This window comes from Oryzias latipes, chromosome 23 (assembly GCF_053564925.1).
Source record: "Oryzias latipes strain Hd-rR chromosome 23, Olatipes_Hd-rR_3.1".
Taxonomy (NCBI): Eukaryota; Metazoa; Chordata; class Actinopteri; order Beloniformes; family Adrianichthyidae; genus Oryzias; species Oryzias latipes.
This window is the reverse complement of record NC_136259.1, coordinates 13,946,820-13,969,965: the sequence shown is the minus strand read 5'-3', so window position 1 is coordinate 13,969,965 and position 23,146 is coordinate 13,946,820. Positions and strand designations below refer to the sequence as shown.

The 23,146-nt window shown below is 43.3% G+C and overlaps 1 protein-coding gene and 1 long non-coding RNA gene across 6 annotated transcripts in view; one reads left to right on the top strand and one right to left on the bottom strand.

Annotated features, from left to right (window-relative positions):
* Positions 1–373: 373 nt before the first annotated feature.
* LOC111946936 (uncharacterized) lies at positions 374–15,503 on the bottom strand. Of its 2 annotated transcripts, none has more exons than XR_013653505.1 (3): positions 15,338–15,503; positions 6,380–14,512; positions 374–2,579 (listed from the first exon to the last, which is right to left on the bottom strand). It is a non-coding gene; the product is annotated as an uncharacterized LOC111946936 (long non-coding RNA). The 2 variants fall into 2 exon arrangements; XR_002872766.2 differs by having other exon boundaries at positions 6,380–6,531.
* A 434-nt stretch (positions 15,504–15,937) lies between these two features.
* Positions 15,938–23,146, top strand: part of lmo3 (LIM domain only 3) — a 40,351-nt gene continuing 33,142 nt past the window's right edge. For 2 of the 4 annotated variants that reach the window (XM_078941656.1, XM_078941658.1), the window contains exons 1-2: positions 15,938–16,065; positions 18,893–19,106. In XM_078941656.1, coding sequence (XP_078797782.1) covers positions 18,901–19,106 — 206 coding nt within the window. In that variant the 5' untranslated portion in view covers positions 15,938–16,065; positions 18,893–18,900. Of the gene's footprint in view, positions 16,066–16,931; positions 17,064–18,892; positions 19,107–23,146 lie in introns of those variants that run through there. The other 2 variants (XM_004082995.4, XM_078941657.1) reach the window with 1 other exon arrangement.

Sequence of the window (23,146 nt, the reverse complement as noted above, 5' to 3'; positions counted from 1 at the left end):
AAACCGATGTTATGTCCGGTCCGGTCCCGGTCGGGACGCAAACGGTAACTAATCAAGCGGGACACCGTTGCTATGGAACAAGCTAGAAGCTGTTTATTTTTTGTATGATGGGGACAGTGTGTGTGTGTGTGCGCGCGCGCGTGCTTGCATGTGTGTGCGTGTGACTTAAGGAGAGGAGAGCGGGTGTGAGCGCGGAGCGGGGGACTGTCGGAGAACCGTAAATTAAAAATAAGGTGTCTCGCCCAAAAGTTTTGGAGTCTTTCTTAGCCCACTGGAGGCTGAGGGTTCAGAACGGAAAAGAGAACCCCGAGGAATTCTCCCGTGTGTCATTGCTCAGGAAAGGTTCAACACTTGGATCAAACTGTACTGTTAGTACAGCACAACGTCTGCAAACACTTCCTCATTCAAAACTCAGAGAGAGCACATAAGACGGCCGACCAGCCCTCCTTCTTTTCCTCCCCCGTGCATCCCGTCTGGAGCACCCAAGGCAACGCCTCCTTCCGTCGCCGCCTTGCCTCCATGACAACCGCAGTCACAAAAGTCCAAAGGATGTCCGTGGAAGGCGGAAATGCTGCTACGTAGTCCTCAGAACGTCTACGTTTGACAGTTTCAGCATTGTATAGTGTAAAAGCAAAAATCAGATACGGGTCACTTTTAAAAGATGATGTAAGCGGGTCGTCAAAAAAATTGGATATAGTCAGAAAATCGGATATGGGCATCAAGACCTGCAGTGTAAAGCCGGCCTAAGTGGCTGTATGACTTAGTTGGCTGCATGTAGGACTGGTGCTTGGGAAATCAGGGTTCAATTCCCAAGGGGCGCAATGAGCTTCATCCACTGTGGCTCCTTGGGCAAGACCTTTTGCGCTACTGGCTAAACATGCAGCCACAAGTGGGCCCAAGTCTGAGCTCTCCTGTGCCAGTCCCCAGCCCAGATAAAATATAGGGTTGTGTCAAGAAGGGCATCTGGTGTAAAAATCTTTAGCAAACCACCTGTGTGAATCAGTGAAAGCTGATTCGCTGTGATGACCCCTGAAGGGATATGTTGACAACAGCAACACGACCTCAATTAAAACCTCACACTGTGAGGTCGAAATAATCACAGCAACCGTGAACAAACATCCCAGAAGGAGGAGCTGGTGAATGACCTGCAGAGAGCTCCCTTTCTGTACCTGGAGAACCCCCCCCCCTTCTTTAACAGTGAAACCACAATCTCCGTTGTAGCAGATCACTTGCTTTAATATGGTGCTGTTATGTCCTCTCCCCAACTACCTCTTTGAGATCCTCTTCCAGCACACTCCATGGACCACCTCCACCCTAGCTCATTGATCCTGCACAGATGGTCCATTGGCTTCTTTGTTTCCGCTGTGGGAGATGCGCACTGCTGAGAAGCTCCATCCTGGACCTCTCAATCCTTGATCTCAGACTTCAGTCACCCCCATGATAGTCAGCATGGTGAACTGGAATCTTGCTCCTTTTTGGCCCTGCTGTCGTATCGTCCATTGATGAAGCTCAGGATGAAGCTCATGCCTTTCCTGCTACATAATCTTGTATATTAGATAGAAATTAATAATTTACTCTCCTGAGTTCTTCTGGCTTATCCAATATTGTGAACACACAGAAAATGGATGGGAGAAGATTTTGCTGCTTCTTCTTTTTAGTGCCTAACAGATTCCAGAGGAAAAATAGATCCAAGCAGGAAAACCACTGGCAGCAGAGCTGGGTAAATGTGTTTTAGTTCCAGTTTATTAAATGGGAAGGCCTAATCTTAATGCTAAAAATGAAGCCACATGCACAGTGCACGTACAGAGCACTCAAGCAATATCCTTTCATGGACCTTGGAAAATGCAGTGTGATAAGTCAATGAAAGAGCTTCTTATTTAGTCCAAAATAAGGCAATTTCTATGTAAATCAGCTGTAGAGCAGGACTTTCTGGAATGCATCAAATTTTCAATTGTTAATATGAGGCACTGGAAAATAGTTTAGCTTCTTAATATCAGACATATTATCTCCACAAATATTTTGTTATATTTCTATAATATTAATATTCCCTGCAGTGTTATACCATTCTGCCTGGGGATATATATCTGCTCTGTGGCCATCACTGGTGTGATAACAGTCTTTTATAGTACTGGTTGATTTCCTCACAGATGCAGCAAAGCAGGGACTTGACAAACTGCAAGAATATCAGTTTCAGTTGAATTGTTTATCTTTACAAATGTACCATTACATGAAATGACATGAACATAAATGTAAAGTTGTTTGTTTTTCAATAAAGATTGTCTAACATGTGGAACAAACACACAAACTTGTGTGTCATAGGACAGACGTTTCCGGTTCCCTGGCTTTTGCTGGTCTGTCTGTCAAACAAAGCCCCACCAAGGGGTAGAATGTCAACTGCATCACATGGACACTGCTGACGAGGTCAAGCTGGTGGCGCCATCAAGTTACAGACTCACCGGGGATGTGTGAATGCACGTCACCTCCTGAACACTCATTTAGCCCGTGTGTTCACACTTGACAAGCAAGGGGGGGCTTCTTCTTGTTTTTCTTTTTCAATTGTTAACTAGCATGTCCGCCATCTACAGAAAAAAACAGGGTTAGAGTGAAATGTCAAAGCGATCCAAACCTGTTAAATCTTGCTCCAGGCTTTTTCTTTCCCTGCTCTATACCGATATGTAAAAGACTTGGTGTCATAGAATTTCGGCCAGGCACAAACCACAATTATTAATCAATGATCAATTTTCAAACGGTTGGCTTGCACTCTTTGTCCTCCGGTGCCTCCCCGCTCTCTGCCTATGGGGTCCTCGTGGCGGTCCTGCTGGCCCTACCATGGGTGGCAGATGTGATTGTCCGGCGGGTGGTTGTTCTCTATTTGCTGCCGTGCAGATTTTGAGGGGGAGGGATCCTGGCTGCCGCTGGTGCCACGGCGGGGGTCTCGGTGTGGGGATGGCTGGGTACTCTCCCTTCTTCTTTTTCACCCACATTAGAAGCACAAATAGTTTGCGTGACTAAATGAAATATTTCATGTGTTGGTCCGAATGCATAAGTATGCGTGTGTGAACATCAGTTGTATTGTGATGTGAACATGTTGATATGTTTTGTATTTGGGATTTTTTGGAACCCACAGGTATGTTTTTGGCATTTGGGTGTGTGTGTGGACAGGCCCCACTCCCTTTTTGGATTTATATTACTTATAAACCTGACAGTACGGTGGCCGACAGGGCTCACACTACATACAAATGGAAAAACGCAACGGCATTACCCGAAGCGCGACGAAATTACCCGCAGCACGACGACATAACCGCAGCATTAGCATTAAGCTCAGCACAACGGAAATGAGGACTTTTTTTTCCTACCAAAAAAAAAAAATCAGTTTCAAATTATTCAGCGCTCTTGGGAGCTACGTGATATTTGGACAAGATTAAGGTGTTTTCTTACTAGATTACTTACAAATATACGTTTGTCTAAAAAAATAAATTTACTCAGCTCTCCACAGTGACATCTGTATCTAAAGCTCTTTGTCTTTTTTTTATTAAGACTTTTAAGTCGTAAATGTACTAGGAAAAAAACTCGTAAATTTACAACTTTTTATCTCGTGAATTTACGATTTAAAATCTCGTAAATTTACAAGAAAAAAGTCATCGATTATGTGGAGCCTTTTCTGAAGTTTTTTTTTGGATAGGTTTAAAAAAAACAATGAGATTCTGAACCTTTTGGCGACTCAAAATCAGATAATTTTCAGTGTAAACCGGTTTTCCGGGGTTCGGTGTCAGTAAAGCGGAGTTTCATAGGTAAAATAAGGAGCTCAGAGACACATTTGGGTGTAGAGGACCGCTGCAGCCTTTATTTTCCGTTTCATTCACATATCCTGAAGTTTATCTGTCACCTTACGACATGAACCTGTCATCCGAACACCAATGCAGAAGTAAACAGTTTTACATACGCCCCCTCCTCCAGATGAAACGTCCCGTTATAACATATAACAAAAGAGGAATGAAAATAGTCTGTTATATTAGCATTAGAACGTTGAAAATGCCAGAAAGTGCTCCTCCTCAGACAGAAGTGTCAGACAGACGTAGAGATATGATCTTTAATGGAGGAAGAAAGGATTCAGGTGGACAGCTGCAGGGATACTGTTGAACCTGCGCGATGACTTCTCTTTTTTTCTTTCTTACTGTGGTTGGAAACGCAGGGGAGATTTTCTCCAGGGCCGAAGACGGATCCTCGTTTGGGGTTCACTTTCCCGTTCGGATCCTCAGCCTCCAGAGCGAGTTAATAAGACAAAATACTTCTTCTGTGGAGGGACACCATCTTTTTATTAAGGTTCTCAGTCCTCGATCACACAATATAGACGCAAACTCTCCCGCTCCGCGCTCTCACCCCCCTCTTTCGCCCGTGCTCTCACACATGCACGCGGGGTCTCCAACACACACACACGCACCCACGCACGCACACACACACAGCGCGCGCACACTCCATAACTGTCGCCGTCGCCTTCATCGCCTGCAGAGATCCTGCAAACCACCCATCAAAAAATAAAACATTAATAAATCATAAATCAAGCAAATAGACTTCCAGACATTTGGAACGTTATCAATAAACATTCAGCTCACCTGTTCAACTAAGTTTAGTCGGTCTGCTCTGCTGCTTTGCAGCGTTCACTTGTTGCTGCTGCTGCCCTGTATGCTCACTTCCACTTTAATCTCGTAAAAATACAATTTTTTTCTCATAAATTTACGGTTTAAAATTTCATAATTTTACTTTTTTTGGTGGCCCTAAAATTCTGTCGTACCGAATAGTTTGAATCTGCCAGGCTTTTATTTTCCCCCCGGAAAAAAAGTCATTACTTCCGTTGTGCTGAGCTTAATGTTAATGCTGCGGTTATGTCGTCGCGCTTCGGGTAATGCCGTTGCGCTGTCTCTTAATGCCGTTGCGCTGTCTCTCAATGCCGTTGTGCTTCGGGTAATGCCGTTGCGTTTTTCCATTTGTATGTAGTGTGAGCCCTGTCGGCCACCGTATGACAGTAATGATTGTAAACATCCAGCAACTTGTTGCCTTATGCTGCTTCACAGTTCTACCCCCCCCCTCCTTTTCAATCACCCTCCTACCACCCCCACCCACCCACACACCCACCGGGCATCCCTTTCTCCTCTTCCCTTCTTTTCTTTTCTGTCCGGTCCAACAAAAGACCGTTACAGGTGTGAGTAAGATCAATAAATTTTAGCCTAAATTACAAAAGCGGTTTATTTAAATATACACCTAGTCTATCAAATATTTCATAACCCCTATTGTAACAGTAACATCTGTCCAACAAAAGGGGCTTTCAGCTCTCATCTGTCTGCTCAGCTGGTGGACAGGACAAGTTAGAAAAAAATAAAAAATTCAAACGGTTGGTTCTTCCGTGAATGTAACCCTTGTGCTATCCTCGGCACTTTAACATTGGTAGTTGGGTCATCTAAACCCACTAGACAGTGCGCTGAGCTTTTTTTTCTTCAATGATTTGTGATCTTCACTGGTGTCCATGGATTACATGAAATCTTTCAACCTTTATCCACCTTTGTCATGGTAGGGAGAACACGTCAATGTAAGGGTGGGGTCATCTAAGATAGCACAACTGTTAAAGGAACGTCATCCATACGCCATTACCAAATCAGAGTCCCTGACTGGTCAAAGTTCAACCTGGTTAAACGTTTAACAGGTGTTCAATGGCTGCGCATTTTGTACAGAGAGACAGAAATAAGTTGTAAATTCTTGAATAGCTACCAATAAATAACTGTATCGGAGAACTGGACAGACTGGCCCCCATGTCAAATGTTTGATTGACAGATTTGGGTAAAGGGGTGTGGACTTCGAACAATCATACTCCTGATTTGCGACAGTAGTTGCCATAGAAACGTGGACTTAGACTGATTCGGACCAGTCACTTTCGTGGCACATGGTGACATCTGTATCACAGTAAAATGGTGACTGAATTGGTTTCATTTCACTGGAGCCATGGCGGATGTCACCGCTGCTTAGTCTATTTCTATATGCAGTCAATAATAGTTACGCATAAAAGCCAGAATTTTGAACCCGGAGGCCCAAAACACACTTTTACGCTTGTTTAAATAGACCTTCAATTGGAAGTGGTCGCTTAAACGTGCGTTGCTGAGGGTAGGGAGAACATAGCTTCACTCATGGGTGGCAGTTCCAGCTCAAACAGTACTCCAACCCTGTTGGTTGTTCTTCCAGTGCTGTTGTTCAGGTCTCTGTTGGACAAATGAGCCTTCACAAAAGTCCTAATGCTTTACAGCCAGCCTATGAAAATTAACCCTTAGCAAACAAAACCAACTTAGTCCAGGAGACAGGAGATGTCCAGAACCAAGGAACCAACACTTACGCTGTCTCCCTAGAATGAGCAGGTTAGGAGCCTCCAAAGTGACTCCATGGCAGACAAGTTGAAGAAGACCCTTCCAGGAACCAGCTAGTGGACAAGGATCTCCTGCTGGGTTCAGAGGTTCAAGTCCTTCTGTCAGGAAAGGTGGAACCCAACTGCAGAAAACAAAACAATGTTTAATAAACTCGAACTGGACCATGACAAAGCAAAAACCTGAACTGGACAGAGCGAGTTTGACGTCACCCATAGAAAATGGGTTACTTCCGGTAAAGTAAATTAATTCCCCATTTTTCAATTATATGTCCGTCGCCATGTTGGAACCAGATGTCCTCTGTAAACCGTAATTGGTCCATGTTGATCTTACTCTACCTGTCCATGGCAGCCACTCTCTCTAATCAGTAGTGAGTATGTTAGAAGGCCACACCCCTTCCACTGAAAGAGGGCTCAGAAGAATTTGTAAATCAAGCGCTTCGAACATTCACCGTGAGGCTGCCTACTTTTATTAAGGCATCTGCTTGGTCTGTTTATAACTTGAATAACTTTCACTACAAAAAAAATTATGAAAGAAAATTAGAATTATCATGAACATGTTAAAAAAGGAATCAGAGCAAAAATGACTGAGTAACAGCTGTTTATATCTCTATAGAAGTCTAAAGAATTTTGGCTTCTTGGAGCCAGCAGGTACTTCATGTTTGGACACCAGGGGGGAGGAGTCACTCAGTCCCGTTTACATATACAGTCAATGCCAAAAACCCAAGAACTATAGACAGTTTATGAAAGTTTTGTGATGAGCTGCATTTTCCAAAAGGACACTGGTTTTCTCTCAAACAAACACATTTTGAGTTGGAGGTGGGCATTAGGGATTTTGTCGCTGGTTCGCAAACTGAACTGGGATCAGTGAGTTTGTTTAATGGGGGCGAGGTTTATATATTCACAATAGGCTATAAGTCTGCAATTTTTTTGAACTGAAATGATCTATCAGGATGTCAGTGCAGTGAGGGGGTCACGTCTCACCTTGTTGCTGCCTCCTGAACCAGCATTTGATCAGCGCGGGACTAACTGCTCTTTTATCCATCCCATTTAGAGCTCATTTTAGACAATAGCAGTCTCAAATATGCAGCTGCTGGAACTCCTGAACCAATTTCAGTTACATTTGTCTTCATCAGCTTGTCATTTTGTATTTGAGGTTCTCCGTGTCTGCCTTCCATGAGTCCATCGGAGAGCATTCGTGTTGGCTGCAGGACCTCAGAGCCCTTGAAGACCAATTCAAAGAAGTTCAATTTCCACCTCATGCTGCCTACATTATTCTGCCTCTGTCCTCAATTGTGTGAATTTTTCCTCTTGCTCCACAGGTTTGTTGAGCCTTGGAAAGCTCTATTAGCTGCTGCCATATAAATCTGTCTTGTTGTCATGGTTACTAATCAAAGCAGCTGTCAAAAAGAGCCAGAATTAAATGGAGAAATCACTTAGCATCCAAACCAGAACCTTTTTCCTTTGTTTGATGGAGACATGAACTGGATGTTGTATGGGAAAGACAGACAGAAAACCCGCGTGAAGATGCCAAGCCACAAAACTTTCTGCGTTCTTGTGACTGGCTGTTGCTAATGAGAAGCCATTCAGATCCAGTTGGGGGGGCTGTGATGCTATATCGCTGCATTCGATTAAATCATGCCCACACAACTCATTAGAACCTGGCTGTATTGTGTTAACGATTGAAAGAGACCTTGATAATAGGCCTCCTTTAAAGTGCTTTCCAGGGTTTCATGGGGGTGAAATGAAGGAACTCTGCATTTCTGGGACTGGGAAAAGAACACTGTTACCTGCATGTGCAGAAAGCTTAAAGACCTGACCAAATAAATACATAGTTAGCAGATTAAAGTTTTTAATAAAGTCTCTTTAAAATAGAGCCAAAACATCTTCAGATTACGGCATATGGTCCTGTCGCCATGATGGCCTGGTTTTTTTGTCCCCTCCAGCTCGTCTGTTCGATAAATCCAGTTATAAAGCATTGATTCATTGTTGCTGTTTCCTTGCAAAACATACATGATGTTGATCCATGAAAAATTATATTTCTGCCAAAGCAACAGTTGAGGCAATGCAAGCTGAAAGACCAAAGGAATGCCTTTAGAAAACATTTCCCCCACAACTAGATCCACTGCCACCAGTTTCAGAGCATTGATACAAAACTGTTCCCTTCATGGCATTAGATGTTTTCCTACAGTCTCACTATCATGTGACCTTTTTTGCTTTCATTCACATCAAAAGATCAAACAGATAAGAAAAAGGGGTTCCAGCTTTTTTACTTCAGAAGAAGAAACCAGTCTAGAAACGGAAAGTCAACTCTGGGTGGTTGTGTCAACTCTGATTGTGGTTTGTGTTGCTGATGTACTTTTTACAGAATCTGAACATGGAGATGGATTCTGAGTATCCTCTGGTTCTTTTCCATCAAACCCCACTGATCTCTGCTAGATCACATTTGTCCTCCAAGTCTGACATTTTCCTTTCCAGACAAACCAACCACACTTTGGGTCAGTGACCAGATAGTGACACCTAAAAGTCTCCAGGTCAAGCAGAACAGGTACAGTCAGGACCATAAATATTTGGACAGAGACACATTCTTTCTAATTTCGTTTCTGTACATTACCACAGTGAATTTTAAATAAAACAACTCAGATGCCATTGAAGTGCAGACTTCCAGCTTTTATTCTATGGGTTGAACAAAAAGATTGCATGAAAATGTGAAAAACTAAAGCATTTTTTAACACAATCCCTTCATTTCATGGGCTCGTAAGTAATTGGACAAATTAAATAACTGAAAACAAAATGGGCATTACTAATATTTGGTTGAATACCTTTGTTGGCAGTGACAGCCTGAAGTCTTGAACTCATGGACGTCACCAAATGCTGGGTTTTCTCCTTCTGAATGCTCTGCCAGGCCTTTACTGCAGAGGCTTTCAGTTGCTGTTTGTTTGTTGGCCTTTCTGTCTGAAGTTTAGTCTTCAACAAGTGAAATGCATGCTCAATTGAGTTAAGATCAGGTGACTGACTTGGCCATTCAAGAATATTCCACTTCTTTGCTTTAATAAACTCCTGAGTTGCTTTGGTTGTATGTTTTGGGTCGTTGTCTATCTGTATTATGAAACGCCGTCCAATCAGTTTGGCTGCATTCACCTGGATCTGTGCAGACAGTATGTCTCTGAAAAGCTCAGAATTCATTGTGCTGCTTCTGTCCTGTGTCACGTCATCAATAAACACTAGTGTCCCAGTGCCACTAGCATCCATGCACGCCCAGACCATCACACTGCCTCCACCGTGTTTTACTGATGATGTACTGTGCTTTGGATCATGAGCTTCTCCACGCCTTCTCCATACTTTTCTCTTGCCATCATTCTGGTAGAGGTTGATTTTGGTTCCATCTGTCCAAAGAATGTTTTTCCAGAACTGTGCTGGCTTTTTTAGATGCTTTTAGCAAAGTCCAATCTGGCCTTCCTATTCTTGAAGCTTATGAGTGGCTTGCATCTTGCAGTGTACCCTCTGGATCTACTTTCATGCAGTCTTCTTTTTATGGTAGACTTGGATATTGATACACCTACCTCCTGGAGAGTGTTGTTCACTTGGTTGGCTGTTGTGAACGGGTTCCTCTTCACCATGGAAATGATTCTGCCATCATCCACCACTGTTGTCTTCCGTGGACATCCAGGTCTTTTTGCGTTGCTGAGTTCACCAGTTTTTTTTTCTTTCTCAGGAAGTACCACACTGTTGATTTTGCCACTCCTAATACTGTAGCAATTTCTGCCATGATTTTTTTCTGTTTTCTTAGCTTAATGATAGTTCCTTTCACCTGCATGGAGAGCTCCTTTGACCACATCTTGTCTGTTCACAGAAAAATCTTTAAAATGCAAGCACGAGTCCTCTAATCAAATCCAGACCTTTTATCTGCTTCACTCATAATCACAGAACAAGGGAATTGCCCACACCTGCCCATGCAATAGCATGGAAGTCAATTGTCCAATTACTTAGGAGCCCATGAAATGAAGGGAGTGTGATTAAAAAATGCTTTAGTTTTTTTTTTAGGTCCAGACCTGATCTGTCTGTCTGCTTCTGTTTTCTCAACACAGGAATTAAACCAAAAACTCTTCCATGCAATTTGCTGGTCACCTATAAAGGCTGGTAATCTGGTATTCTGGAATAATCTGAATTTTATGGAAATATAAAAATCACCATTATTCAAGCTTGAGGTTTTTGATGGTGTATAGAGCTTTGAGACGACATTTTCCACGTAAATACTGCTCTACGGGGGGGTGCTTTCATGTGTAGAATAATGTGGAATGAAGAGGGCCACCATTAAGCAGAGTAAAAAAAACAGTCATGTTTTCTAGAAGGGTTCCTTTTCCAGTCTGATGAAGTTATTTATGAAAGTGTTACTACTGAATTAGCACTTCAGAAGCTGAAATCCTTCCCTTTGTCTTTTGGAATCCAGCTCTGAGCCCCTGATGTTCTTATAAAGTTTAACCCTTGTGCTATCTTAGATGACCCCACCCTTACATTGACGTGTTCTCCCTACGATGACAACGCTGGATAAAGGTGGAAAGATTTCATGTAATCCATGGACACCAGTGAAGATAACAAATCATTGAAGAAAAAAGGTTCAGAGCACTGTCTAATGGCTCTAGAATACCCAACTCCCAATGTTAAAGTGCCTAGGATAGCACAAGGGTTAAGGTGTTCATGGCTGTAGTAAGACGTTCCAAAGTAGTTTTTGTCATAGGTCAACATTCCTGCAGGAAGTACTGGAAAGTCTGAAGCAAAAATACCAAAAGCAGTTCAGAGGAAACCTTGTGCGGCCAAGAGTTGGCTGCTAACTGATGAACTCGTGTTTATGTGAAAAAAGAGAAAGACAGAAAAAGAGATTCCTCCTCTCCTAGATTCGCAAAGTAATGCTCCTTCTCGTAATTATCAAATATGCATCTCGCAAAAACGATTTACATAACAATTGAGTGTAAACTGCGTAATTCTCAATCCCCCAAAAATTCTTAACAACTCCAAGCCAAATTTACATAAAGATCCATCAGCTGAAACCCTCGACAGACATCTGCACACATCGATGAACGACAAACGCAAGAAACACTCATGAATGACGCATATCACACATGGATCACGAAAGACAGAAATATCCTACGTGGAAAATGCACAAAATGTACGGAGTGGCTGTGTGACACAGACACAATGGTTGCAGATGGGACTTTCGGTTTAAAGGAGTTCCTGATACAGAGGAGGCGAGTAGAGAGGTTACTGATCTGTTCCAGAAGATTTCTGTTCCTGACAAAGAAAAAGGTTTGACTCAGAATTGTCCCAAGTTTCTGAAGAACTTTTTCTTTACTTCTGGCCATCTGGGAATCTATAACAAAAGGATCTTACCCCGCCACAATGCAAATCCGGAATGAACCTGGCATATTCTGTCTTTCAGTGTTTTCTCTGATTTCATGTGGGGTTTATCATTGCCTGGTAGCTGTAGCTGTGACATTGACAGAGTTCCTGTAAAACTATCCTCCTTTCATTGCCAGGCTTTCCTATTATGGTCACTAATTTAAAAACATTTTCTGTGCACATAATCATTTCATCTGGAACATCGAGGTCATGGTATTAAGCTCAAGTCTTTAGTTCTGGAAGATTGGTTTGATTATAACATAACACTTATAGATCAGCTATTCAACAAAAATGCTAATGTCCTTTTTCATGAGTTTATAAGCTAACATGAAATCTACTCCAAAGACAATAAAAACATTTAAAGCTGCGAACATCCTTGAATGGCCCATAGGCACTACTCGCCCTCGCCACCCCTGGCTCAAACCATTTTTAGGTTAGGGGTTGCTATAGCAACTGCAAAATTTGGCAAAGCAACCCCAAATATATTATAGCCCAAATCTAATGTTTTGTTTAAAAAAAATTTTCATTCTACAAACTTGTATTACATGTCATCCCTTTCTTAACATTGAATGTATTTCATGTTTGTCTTGTTTATTTTGTTTTTAAATGTGACTTAAATTCGCACTGAAAAGACAGGTACGCAGTAGCACTGTCTGAACAGAGAGGGCGCTCGTGAGTTCACGTTCGTTACACATTTGTTACTAATTAAGTTTATTTAAAAAGGAGCTCGTATTTTATGATTAGCTTTGACTGACTTGAAAAATGGCGGATCTAATGTCATTAAAAAGGATTCAAAGGTTCAATGGATGACCAATGCTGAAATGCTGAACAACACATCTTTATTGAGATTTCTATGAGTAAAAGAAGATAAGGAAAAGGTTTTGTGAGATGAGAGATGAATGGATTTCATTTACAGGGAAAGGTTTCATCAGTGTCTGTGTATGGAGTTTCTTTCTGGTTTTCTTCTACATCTTCTTCCACTTTCGGCTTCTCCCATCAGGGGTCGCCACAGCGAACAAGTCGCATGGTAAATTTTGGCAATGTTTTACGCCGGATGCCCTTCCTGACGCAACCTATATTCATCAATAATAGGATCAATGTCTAACTAAAAGCAAAGGTTGTGGTAACGGGGTTGGGTTTGTGTTGTGGGACACATGTTCTATGGATAATTATTTGAAACTTTTGTAAATTAAAACAAATGGTAATTTGAACTTTTATTTAAAATTCAACACAAACACAGCCACAACCTGCACCGCAAATCACCGCTCTAACCCTTGTGCTATCTTGTGGGGTCCAGATGACCCCCACTCCCAACATTAACGTGCCGTTAACGTCCAGATGACGTGGGGTCATCTGGACATATTAGGAATCACATTCCTAATATGTTCATATTGTATGTTATATAGTTTTGTTGAGCTTGACCCAACGCTTCCTGTATGAAATTTTCCCAATATTTTAGTAGAAAATGTGTGAGCAACAGTGGAACGCCACTTTTGTGAGCTTGCCACACTAATAACATTAAAGGGTCTATATCATGCCCTCTAAGTGAATTATGATCTTAATTCCTCACAAAAACACCTCACAAACCCCAAAACTGTACTTTGATCCATTCAGGCATTTCTGAGTCCTGCTCTAAAAACCTGTGTAGGTTCCGTAACCATTCGGCCTGCATTAACCAGGAGGATAACGTCACACTACGGTAGCCCCACTTGGACAAACTACATAGCACTGAGATCTACTCAGGCTCTACATATTTTCATTTTCATTTCACGTTACCTTTTGTAACCTAAAGTTCTTTTCCTTCATAAGTTTTGTCAGACATTATTCTTTGTAGTGTTTATTGACAGATTTTGCTACAACCCACTTTGTAAAAAGATCTGTGGCTGTTAAAATGAACCTGGTGCTCTACAGAGTGAACCGTGTCTCTGAACAGAGCAGCTGGAGTCTCGTAGTTTCGTGTTCGCAGGCAGAGAAGGTGCTTTGTTATAGTGTGCGGTTCAGAGAAGGGCTTGGACCGTTAGACGGCAAATGCTCTTAATAATCATCATAACAATAATGAAAGCTCGTTTAGAAGATAATCTCGCTCTATGTCGGAGCTCTGTTTGTTTACAACGGACCACATAAATATTCTTCTATGGTAGTACTGTAATTTGTCCAGACCAATCACTATCTGACACGTCATCGGACCAACGGACAGCCGATCACATAATATGACGTCAAATTTAGTCGAAGGATCCCGAACTGTTGTTGCAGGCCGAATGGTTATGGCACCTACCCCTGCTCTCTGAGCACCAGCCATTCCCAACCCGCAAACCGAGCGGGTTTTCACAACGGAATCTCAGAGATCGAGTTGACTTACATCCAAATGAACAGCCAAAATAACTACTTCGTAAAAATGTTGTTCTTTAGTCTGCCAAAGGTATCATATGTATGGATATAGTTTCCTCTGGAAGTCTTAAGAAAAGCAGAACATAGGCCCTTTGAAAATCTACAAGTTTTAATTCCTACATTTTTTTCCAAGTAACTTCCTGGTGATGCACAAGGAGTTAGGAGGCGATAAATCGACATCCTTATGGAGGAGTTTAAATTTGCTCAGGAGACGATTGGCAATGTAAACAAACCCCAGAGGAGTAGCTTCGTTTAGCGGGTTAAGTCCTGTTGTTGCTGCCACGTTGGTCGGTGAGGAGATCTTGGACGAGATGTCCTTTGCTTGAAAGAGAACGACTAGAAGAAGAAACATTACAATTATACTAGAAACGTTTTTGCTGCCACTCCGCCTTTGTCTGTATAGATTCACACCGTTCATGTCTGTTTGGGCTTTTCCTTTCCTTTTCTTTGAGGCTTTTTGAACCTTTTTGAGTTTTTTTTCATTGTTGTGAAAACAAAAATGGTCTTTGCAGTCAGTGACTGCTGTGTGCCATGATAAACATTACGAATGCAATAAAGAAGATTTTGCAGCCAGTTTGTGTGTATTTTCTTCGTGCTACACACTGTTTGTGTTTGTTTGGGCTTATTCCTTTCCTTTGAGGACTTTTTGGACCTTTTTCATTTTTGTTTTTCTTTTGCTGCGAAAAAATGTGGTCCTTGCAGTTGGTGACTGCTGCAGGCCAAAATATAATAATAATAATAATTAAAGTAATAATAATAATAATAATAATAATGTGCTGATTATGCTCCTCATGCAGGTTTTAGGACTGGATTTAACCATCAGAAGTATTTTAGTGGCAACACACTTTTTTATATTAATAAAAGTATTAAACTAAAATTGTCCATATTTAGTACCAAAACTGTTTTTGTTGTGTTTCTGTAATCTTTTCTAGGTTTAGCATTTATTTGGCTGCTGTTTGTATATTTCACGCTTCTTTGTAGTTTCCTTATATTATATGTTTCTGTAAAGGATGTTCTTAACTGCAAATTAAGCTTATTGCAACCGAAAAGAACGTTTTTTTTTCTAAGAAAAAGCTTTCCATGATGGAAGTCTTTCAGATGAAAGCTGTTAGCAAAGCAGAAAGCCGCCCTGGTGGATGTGATCACCTGTGGGATGCTCTGAGAGCCGGTCTTCTCCCCTCCTGTCTCTGTTTGGGTCCCCAAAGGCGCACAGAAGACTGAGCTCCGTCGGTCTGAGTGCTGCTCAGTCTGGCTGCACTACAAAGGTTAGCAGATCCGACTGTCAATAGTATGGTGTGGGTGGGAGGAGGGAGGAGACATGGAGGTGAGACGGTGGAGGTGTAGGGGGGGAGGGGTCGCTTTGAGAGAAAGAGATACTTTGATATTTCGGAATGTTAGAAGGGTGAATGTGGAGAACAGGAGGTTGGGGATCTAATTACCGGGCCATAATTGGGGGCTGGGGAATAGGTTGCCGTCCTCTCAACTCGCTGCAGATCAATTATGTTAAGAGAACATCTGTAAGTAGTGCTTAATGAGGTCCATTAGAGCAACATGCGCTGCCTTCCCTAACGGTGCTTGTCAGCTCCTTGGATGAGCTGGAGTGTGCTGCTGCTGCTGCTGCTGCTGCTGCTGCTGCTGACTGGGGACCTTCTGCGGGGTTTAAATACAGGAGGAGCCGCTTTCCTCTGTCAGAAAACCGAGGAGACCCACAGAGGACCGCGGGAGGTGCAGAGAGGCTGCGCGGCCAGAGCCGGATCCTCCTGCCTTTACCTGCTCTCCAACTTCCGCGCGGAACTTTCCCGCGTGGGATCAGGAAAAGTTGACCAAGTCCTGCGGAACCGCTGCAGATTCCGGCTCATCTGCGCCACCGAAAGGTAGGAGTCCTGTCCCCGCGCGCGCGCGCCGTGCCCCGGTCACTGGTCTGCGGGGAGCTGTCCTCCCCTGAGGCTGAGCGCACGCGCGCGGCGGCATCCCTCCACCCGCGGCCTCCGTTTACGGCGCGGGACTCAGACACGGAGCAAGAGACGAGCAGCCCCACGCGGACCCCCAACTCGCCAAACAGGGGTCCTAACATAAGTCATTGATCACCTCAGGTGAGCCTCCCGCAGGACTAATCCCGTGCGGGGGGGGGGGGGGGGGGTATGAGCCAATTCCTCCAGCTTCAACCTCCTGCCCCCATCAACCAGTAATAAGTTGGCGTCAAAGTTAGGTGCAGGTCACGGGGGTGTGGGTGCCACATCCGTCCATCACCCGTGATTGAGATGCTGCAGAACGATAACGCTCCCTACAGGTGAGTCCACGCACGAGACCTGCAGGTGTCACGCGCATGTTGGGAGCGGAATCTTCATCCCCGCGGATGGGTCGGGTCCGAGTGAAGAGATGAACCTGCAGCCGCAAGTGATTTCTGCGGAGCTCCCGGAGCCGACTCACGACCATTAAACGGGGAATAAAGGCGCAAACCGGAACTTGTGGATCCGTGGGTAAACGTGGATCCGGAGCGGAGCGGCGGAGCCCGGTGTTCGGTCGGTGCGGCAGACGCCGCGGTGATTCTGCTGCCAGTCAGTCAGATCAGATGGCCTCTGCGTCGCGGGGGGGAGGGGGAGGGGGCATCTCTTTGTCATCTTGTCATTCGCTGCCAGCGTCTCTGCGCGCATAAATACGGCTGCAGCTCGGCGCGAGGCGCGCTCTCGCCCTCAGTGACGCTGACGCCAACAACTCCGCCGCTCCGCCCGCTGATGTTCGCCGCTTCCATTCATCCGCTGGATTGTCCCCCCCTCTAACAAAGCCCGACCCCCGCTCCGTGGCTGTCGGTTGCATGGTGCTTTGGCGGCTTCAGCGGCTCAGCAAATGCAGAAAAGGGAGCAAAGTTTCGGTAAGACGCCTCATCCTCGGTGTTTTTGTGACTTAGTTCCGGCGCATTTGCGCTCTGACGCGCCGCGGTCGCGGCTCCGTGGCCGGGATGACCCGCTATGAGACGCGGAGCATTCTCATCCAGCTCGAGGGTCAGCCCCGCGCGCGTGGCTCCGAACTGCCCGAATCGGAATCGGAATCTCTTAAACCGCCGCACATAGCCGCGCGTGCTGCCATGGCAACAGTAAGTAAAGCTGCGAAATGACAGCATGTCGTCGGCGATCATCTCTGACGGAAATAGAAATTTGTACCAGCTGCACGAGGGGGGGGGGGGGGGGTCAGGGGCAGAACGGTTGCGGGTTCCACTGCCGTATAGTTCTTTAAGGAACTTTAAATCTGCACCCCCACTCCTTGCCCCCCTGCGGCGGGCAGGGAGCGGAGGCTTTCTTCTTCTGGGTCGGTAATAATGAGCCGCGGGGGGACTTTGCAATGCCTTCTGGGGATGCTGGGGTACAACAAACGGGACTGTCATTTGGAGGGGGGGGGTCCACGCCTGCGCGGAGGACCTCACAAATGCTGCTTCTGACCCCAAAGTTTCCCCCCGTGGAAACACAAGCACCAGACTCCGGAACAAGTTAACAGGCAAAGCTTTAACTACAGCAGCTCCTCCAGGACTGACGCGCGCGCGCGCGTGCATACGCCGACAGGGGACAAAGGGGCGCGCGGCTCCGCGGGGAATGGAAGGAGAATACTAATTTGGGCCCGCTGCGAGGCTTATTGTCAGGCGGCTCCTCTCACCCAGAGGGCCAACAAAGGCTGCGCACGAGGAGCGCAGGCCAAACAATGTGCGCGCCCAACATGTGAAAGTGTGTCTTTGTGTCTGATCCACTGAGGACAGAGTTTGCTGCTCAACTCTGAGGAGGACCGAGAAGGTTTTCAGTCAAATGAACTTCCGGTCAGGAGTGGAGCAACGACGCTGCTTTAGGAAAAACTCTCCTCAGAAAGTCTCATCTGATCTGCTCTGTTGTTCTGCAGAGTTCTGTTGGTTCCACAGGTTCTCAGGGAAATCTTTCACATCAGAACTCATTCATTTGTTTTTAAATATCTCTTTTTTTACTGTCAGCATTTTGTTCTTGATGGGTTTAATTTGAGCCAAAAACTGAAGAACCTTCTCAAATAGAAGGAGAAGCATCTTTTAGATCTGCCTTTAGCGCAGCTGCCCTGAAGAACAGAATCGCCTGAGTTCCAGATGAATTTCCGCAGACATATATTCAGCTAAAAAATGTAACTAACAACGGCTTGATTATATCCACATATATGGCTATATGTAGCATATCCAAATAAATCTCTGTACATGTCCAGCGTCTTCCATCGAAAAGCTGCTCACCATACAATGAAGTAATTGTAACTTTTTATACACATTTGGTGTGACTTTTGTTTCATTGTATTTCATATTGAAACATATCCAAAGCAGAAAAACTTTAGCCTATTAAGTCTTTATGAATGATGTTCTCCGAGTCCAAGTTTTACATGCGGACCTCAAAGGCATCTTTTTTCTTTTTTTTGGTAATTTTTATTTCTTTTGTTAATTTTGGATTTATGTGAGCTATCATGTTTGAGGGGGCAGTCACAGCATTTGGGTGTATTGCCCCCCCCCCTTTCCCATGCCTACAATATATCTGGCCTTAAGGAAGCGTTTTCAGACTTTTTTTGCAGCCATATTTATGCGTCATTCCATTGTCCAGCCAAAGGGCCAGGTCAGGGTTGGGAACAGAACCAGCAGCTTGTTGGTTTGCTTCCCCCCGCTCTGTCTTTGCAGCTGTTGATGAAGTCTGTCTTTGCCTGTTCCAGGTATACAAATGCTTTCCGTCCAGCCGGACACCAAGCCAAAAGGCTGTGCCGGCTGCAACCGGAAGATCAAGGACCGTTACCTCCTGAAGGCCCTTGATAAGTACTGGCACGAGGACTGCCTGAAGTGTGCGTGCTGCGACTGCAGGCTGGGCGAGGTGGGCTCCACGCTCTACACCAAAGCCAACCTGATCCTCTGCCGGAGAGACTACCTACGGTAAGACCGGCGCTGGGTCTGCGTGTGGGGACAGTTTTGTTGATATGGACTCCATCCTCTTCATGAAGCTTCTTCATTTGTTCCTCACTTTGTACAAATTAAGGGCTACATTTAAAAAAATAAAAAGATGTTTGCCCTTTTTATCCATTCCTGATGTTTGTAGAAGCTACAGTCTCTGTAAGGATGCCCAGACCTTTCAGTTATTGTTTTACATTCAAAAAGTTTTTTTTTTCTAATTGTTTAGACATTTTTATACCAGTTTCCCAAAGTCTTGATCTAATTCTCAGTTTTTCTGGTTTGGATCTTAGATTTTAAGAGTGCAGTTTCACTTCAACTGCATTTAGGCTGAAAGTCTGCAGCCTTTTAGCTCCTTTTCCAATCAGAATCATTGATTTTAGATTGATCCGTGACAAGGACCAGAAGAGATAGAGGATGCTGTGATTATTGAAGAAGAGCAGAAGCAACATTTTTAAGTTTAGAGCAGCCGTGGATCCAAACGACCTGCAGACACTGATGAAGACTCTGGATGAAGAAATCCTCTTTTCCTTTTCCGACTAAGACAAATAAAGATCCAGGCAGTCAGCATATGTTTCAGTGGTAGAGTGTCCCCCTGCTGGGAAACCGGAACCTGTTTGAAATAACAGATTGGACTTTAACTTAACCAGAACTCATAGATGCTAGTTAGCTATTTGCTGCTGAGTACTGCTGGGTCTTTGTTTTCATGGTTTTCTTCATACCTCTGTTGTTTAAGTTACAGTTTATAACTGTAACTAAAATAATTAACGTATTTCCATAAGCCGCGTTTAAAAGCCTGAACCTTTTTCACAACACAACAGTTTTCCACATAACACGGCGTGCCTCATAAATGGATTCATTCTGATTTTGCTTACTGATGTCGAAGCGATTTTGAGAGAAATGGTCGTTTGGGTGTTGATGTGAATAAGCTAACGCAGCTAGCCTTTAGCGGTGTCGGACTGTGTGTTATTTTTACGTGTTTCTAACAAGGTTGGGAGTCAGCGTAGTCACGGTGACGTTTGTTTTAGCGTATCAGTCTGGTTTTTATGTGTTGCAAGCAAGGTTAGAAGTTACTCATATTGTGAATAGGCAGCTAACGTGTAGCAGTGTTATAAATTAATAATAAACATAACTGTGTTTTTTACGTATTACTAACAAGGTTGAGTGTTAGCGTAGTAAAAGTGACGTTTGTTTTGGGGTACTAGTCTGTTTTTTTACATGTTTAAAGCAAGGTTGGTTATTACAGCTGTTGTACATGTCGAGCGCCTCTAATGTGGCTAACGTGTTTCAAACAAGTTCCAGAATTACTTCTATATGACATCAGTTCAAAAATGAACCTTCATTTGTGATGCACCTTATGATCCAGTGTGCCCTACAGAGCAGAAAATATGATATTAAAGGTCCAACTAAAAGCTAAGTCATGAAATCCTCATTAATAGCACCAGAGGATGCATCCATCCATTTTTTAACCTGCTGAATCCCTTTAGGGGTCTCAGGGTACTGCTGTTGGGTGAAGGCAGGGTAAACCCTGGACTGGTGGCTAGTTTGTTCAGGATCAAACACGCTCACAGACACACCTAGGGACAATTTAGAATCATCAATGAACCTCTGAGGGATGTCTTTGGACTGTGGGAGGAAGCTGGAGAAAACCCACACATTGATGTCACGATTGAAGGAATCAAAAATATGTTTTCTGTCCGTCAGAGCTCTGAATCCATCTCATGTCAGTGAACATGAATCTGAAAATGTTCCATGACTGTCAACAAACTTAATTTCAACTTTCCTCACTAAGTGAGTTTACAAAACAGTCTAGTAGAGATAAACACTGAAAAAGCGTTATCAAAGGAAATCGCAGCATTGCTCCAAAATGAAGAAGCTTCTCATGTTTTAATGGAAAAGAGATTTTCATAAACAGTTGTGTGGGTTTTTCTCGGTTTAGGTACGTGACGTATACACACGCCTGTTCTTCATCAGTAACGTATGAAGAAAGATAAGACTCAAAGAAGAGCAGAACATTTGAGAACGATGCACTTTCTTATTTCAACAGAAAGACAAAAGCAAATGGTTTCTAATCCTTTCGGGCTGTCGATGACAAATTTAACATTCAACCTGGAACGTATGAAGTCTTCTTCCTCAAAGCGACCTGAACAGCGTCTGTTCTTGGAAGGAAACCTGGACCTGCTGCTCCTTTTATCTTGTTTTATTTTTTATTTTTTAATCCAGATTTGGGTTTATATGCTAGACTAAATTTCAATATTTCCTCTGCTCATTTATCATTTTTCTGATGTGCTAACATCCTTTTTATCAGCAGGGATTCGGTCGGCTTCCTTTCATTTGAGTCCCGCGTCAGAAATGCACATCTGTCAGTTTAACAAGTCACTCTGCAGGAAACCTGCAGGAGAAATGCTGCTGTGTTAAAGCAACATGTTTAATTCCATATAATGAAAAAGCGGTTAATATTCAGTTTGAAAGTGATCAGCGTCGGGGCCGCCATGCTGCTAAAGTGTGTGTAATTATCTTTAGAACGGCAGGAGCCGTGGGATTTTTGTGCCTCCAACCAGGATTTGACCCTGCAGAAAGTTTCTGATGAAAAACCGTGTTTGGACAAATGATCGGCGTCCAAGTATCGACTCGCTGCCAGAAACGGGAAGAGGGCGTGACGGACGCTGAAATGTTCCTGCACGACTTCTCCATGTCTTCTGCTGTACTTTTGTCAGAGCAGATGGTGGTTTGATCCTGATGCCTCTCAGGTGTTTCTCTGATGAATGCTCGCTTAAGGAGTTCAGCTGAGTTTGTGTTCAGGAAGCCTGGCGGACAGTCTAGTTCTGCTGGAGTTTTTCCATCACCGGCGTTAATCTCTACTGTAACAGGATTTTTTGAATTTCGACTGAGCAGGACTTTCCTGTGGCTTCTTTAATCTTTTTTTTATTTTTTTTTGTTATCCTGTCCAACAGCTGAGCAAACACATCGGAGCTGAAGACCTCTTGTGTTGGACAGATTTTACTGTTACAAAAGAAGGTCATCAACCTTCTGACACACAAGATGTATATTTGTATAAACCCCTTTTGTATTTGAAGCTAAACTTTCTTTTTATTATTTATGTTTGTCTACTTTTTTTGTTGGACTAGGACTTATTTTATATTCTTGTGTACCAGATTATTTTCCACAGTATAAAGAACAATCAAAGCCCTAATTTTTATCAAAAAACATCAGTGCGCCTTATAATACGTTTTCAGAGAATTAGTCACTGTTGTTTAGTTAATTTAGTAGAGGTGTGACTTACATTCAGGTGCAACTTATATGTTCCTGATATCCTAATTAATCGATGTGATATAATATGATTACATTTTGTTTTGGACATTTATCTTTATAGGAATAAAAAGATGAAAACAACTAACATCCAAATTGATTCAATGTTCATGATATTTTTGTATTCAAATTGTTGACTATATTTAAAACAAACTCAGTTTTTCTTTAAACAGAACTTCAGCTTTTCTTTTTCCTTTTTTTAATCTATGTATAACACTTGCTACTTTTACTTTGAAAATGAGAAACTTCACTGACACTTTACTTCAAAAAATGTATTTACTTTCTGTTGCATTAGTGAATTTGGTTTGTTTAATTAATGTACTTTAAGTCCAACATTACTCTACAAATTTATAGCGATAAATACATTGCCTGAAGTGTACTTTTATCATAATATTTAAATATATATAAATATAAAGATCGCAAATCGGCGATCTTGGACTCCAAAAATAGTCCTGCTCGATTTTTCTGGAAAAGATCGCGGTTATCTTAGCATTTGGATACCTGCTACGGTCCTATCCAGTATTGTGTGCGTGTGCAGGTGTGTGTGTGTGGGTTAAGGTGTGGGAGTATTCAGCTTTGTGTAGGTTTCTGAAGTTCGAGCATAAAAGTGTGTTTCCAGGAGTGTGTGTTCAGGTGTGTGTGTGTGGGTTACGGTTGTGGGAGTATTTAACTTTCTGTAGGTTTCTGAAGTTTGAGCATAAAAGTGTGTGTTCAGG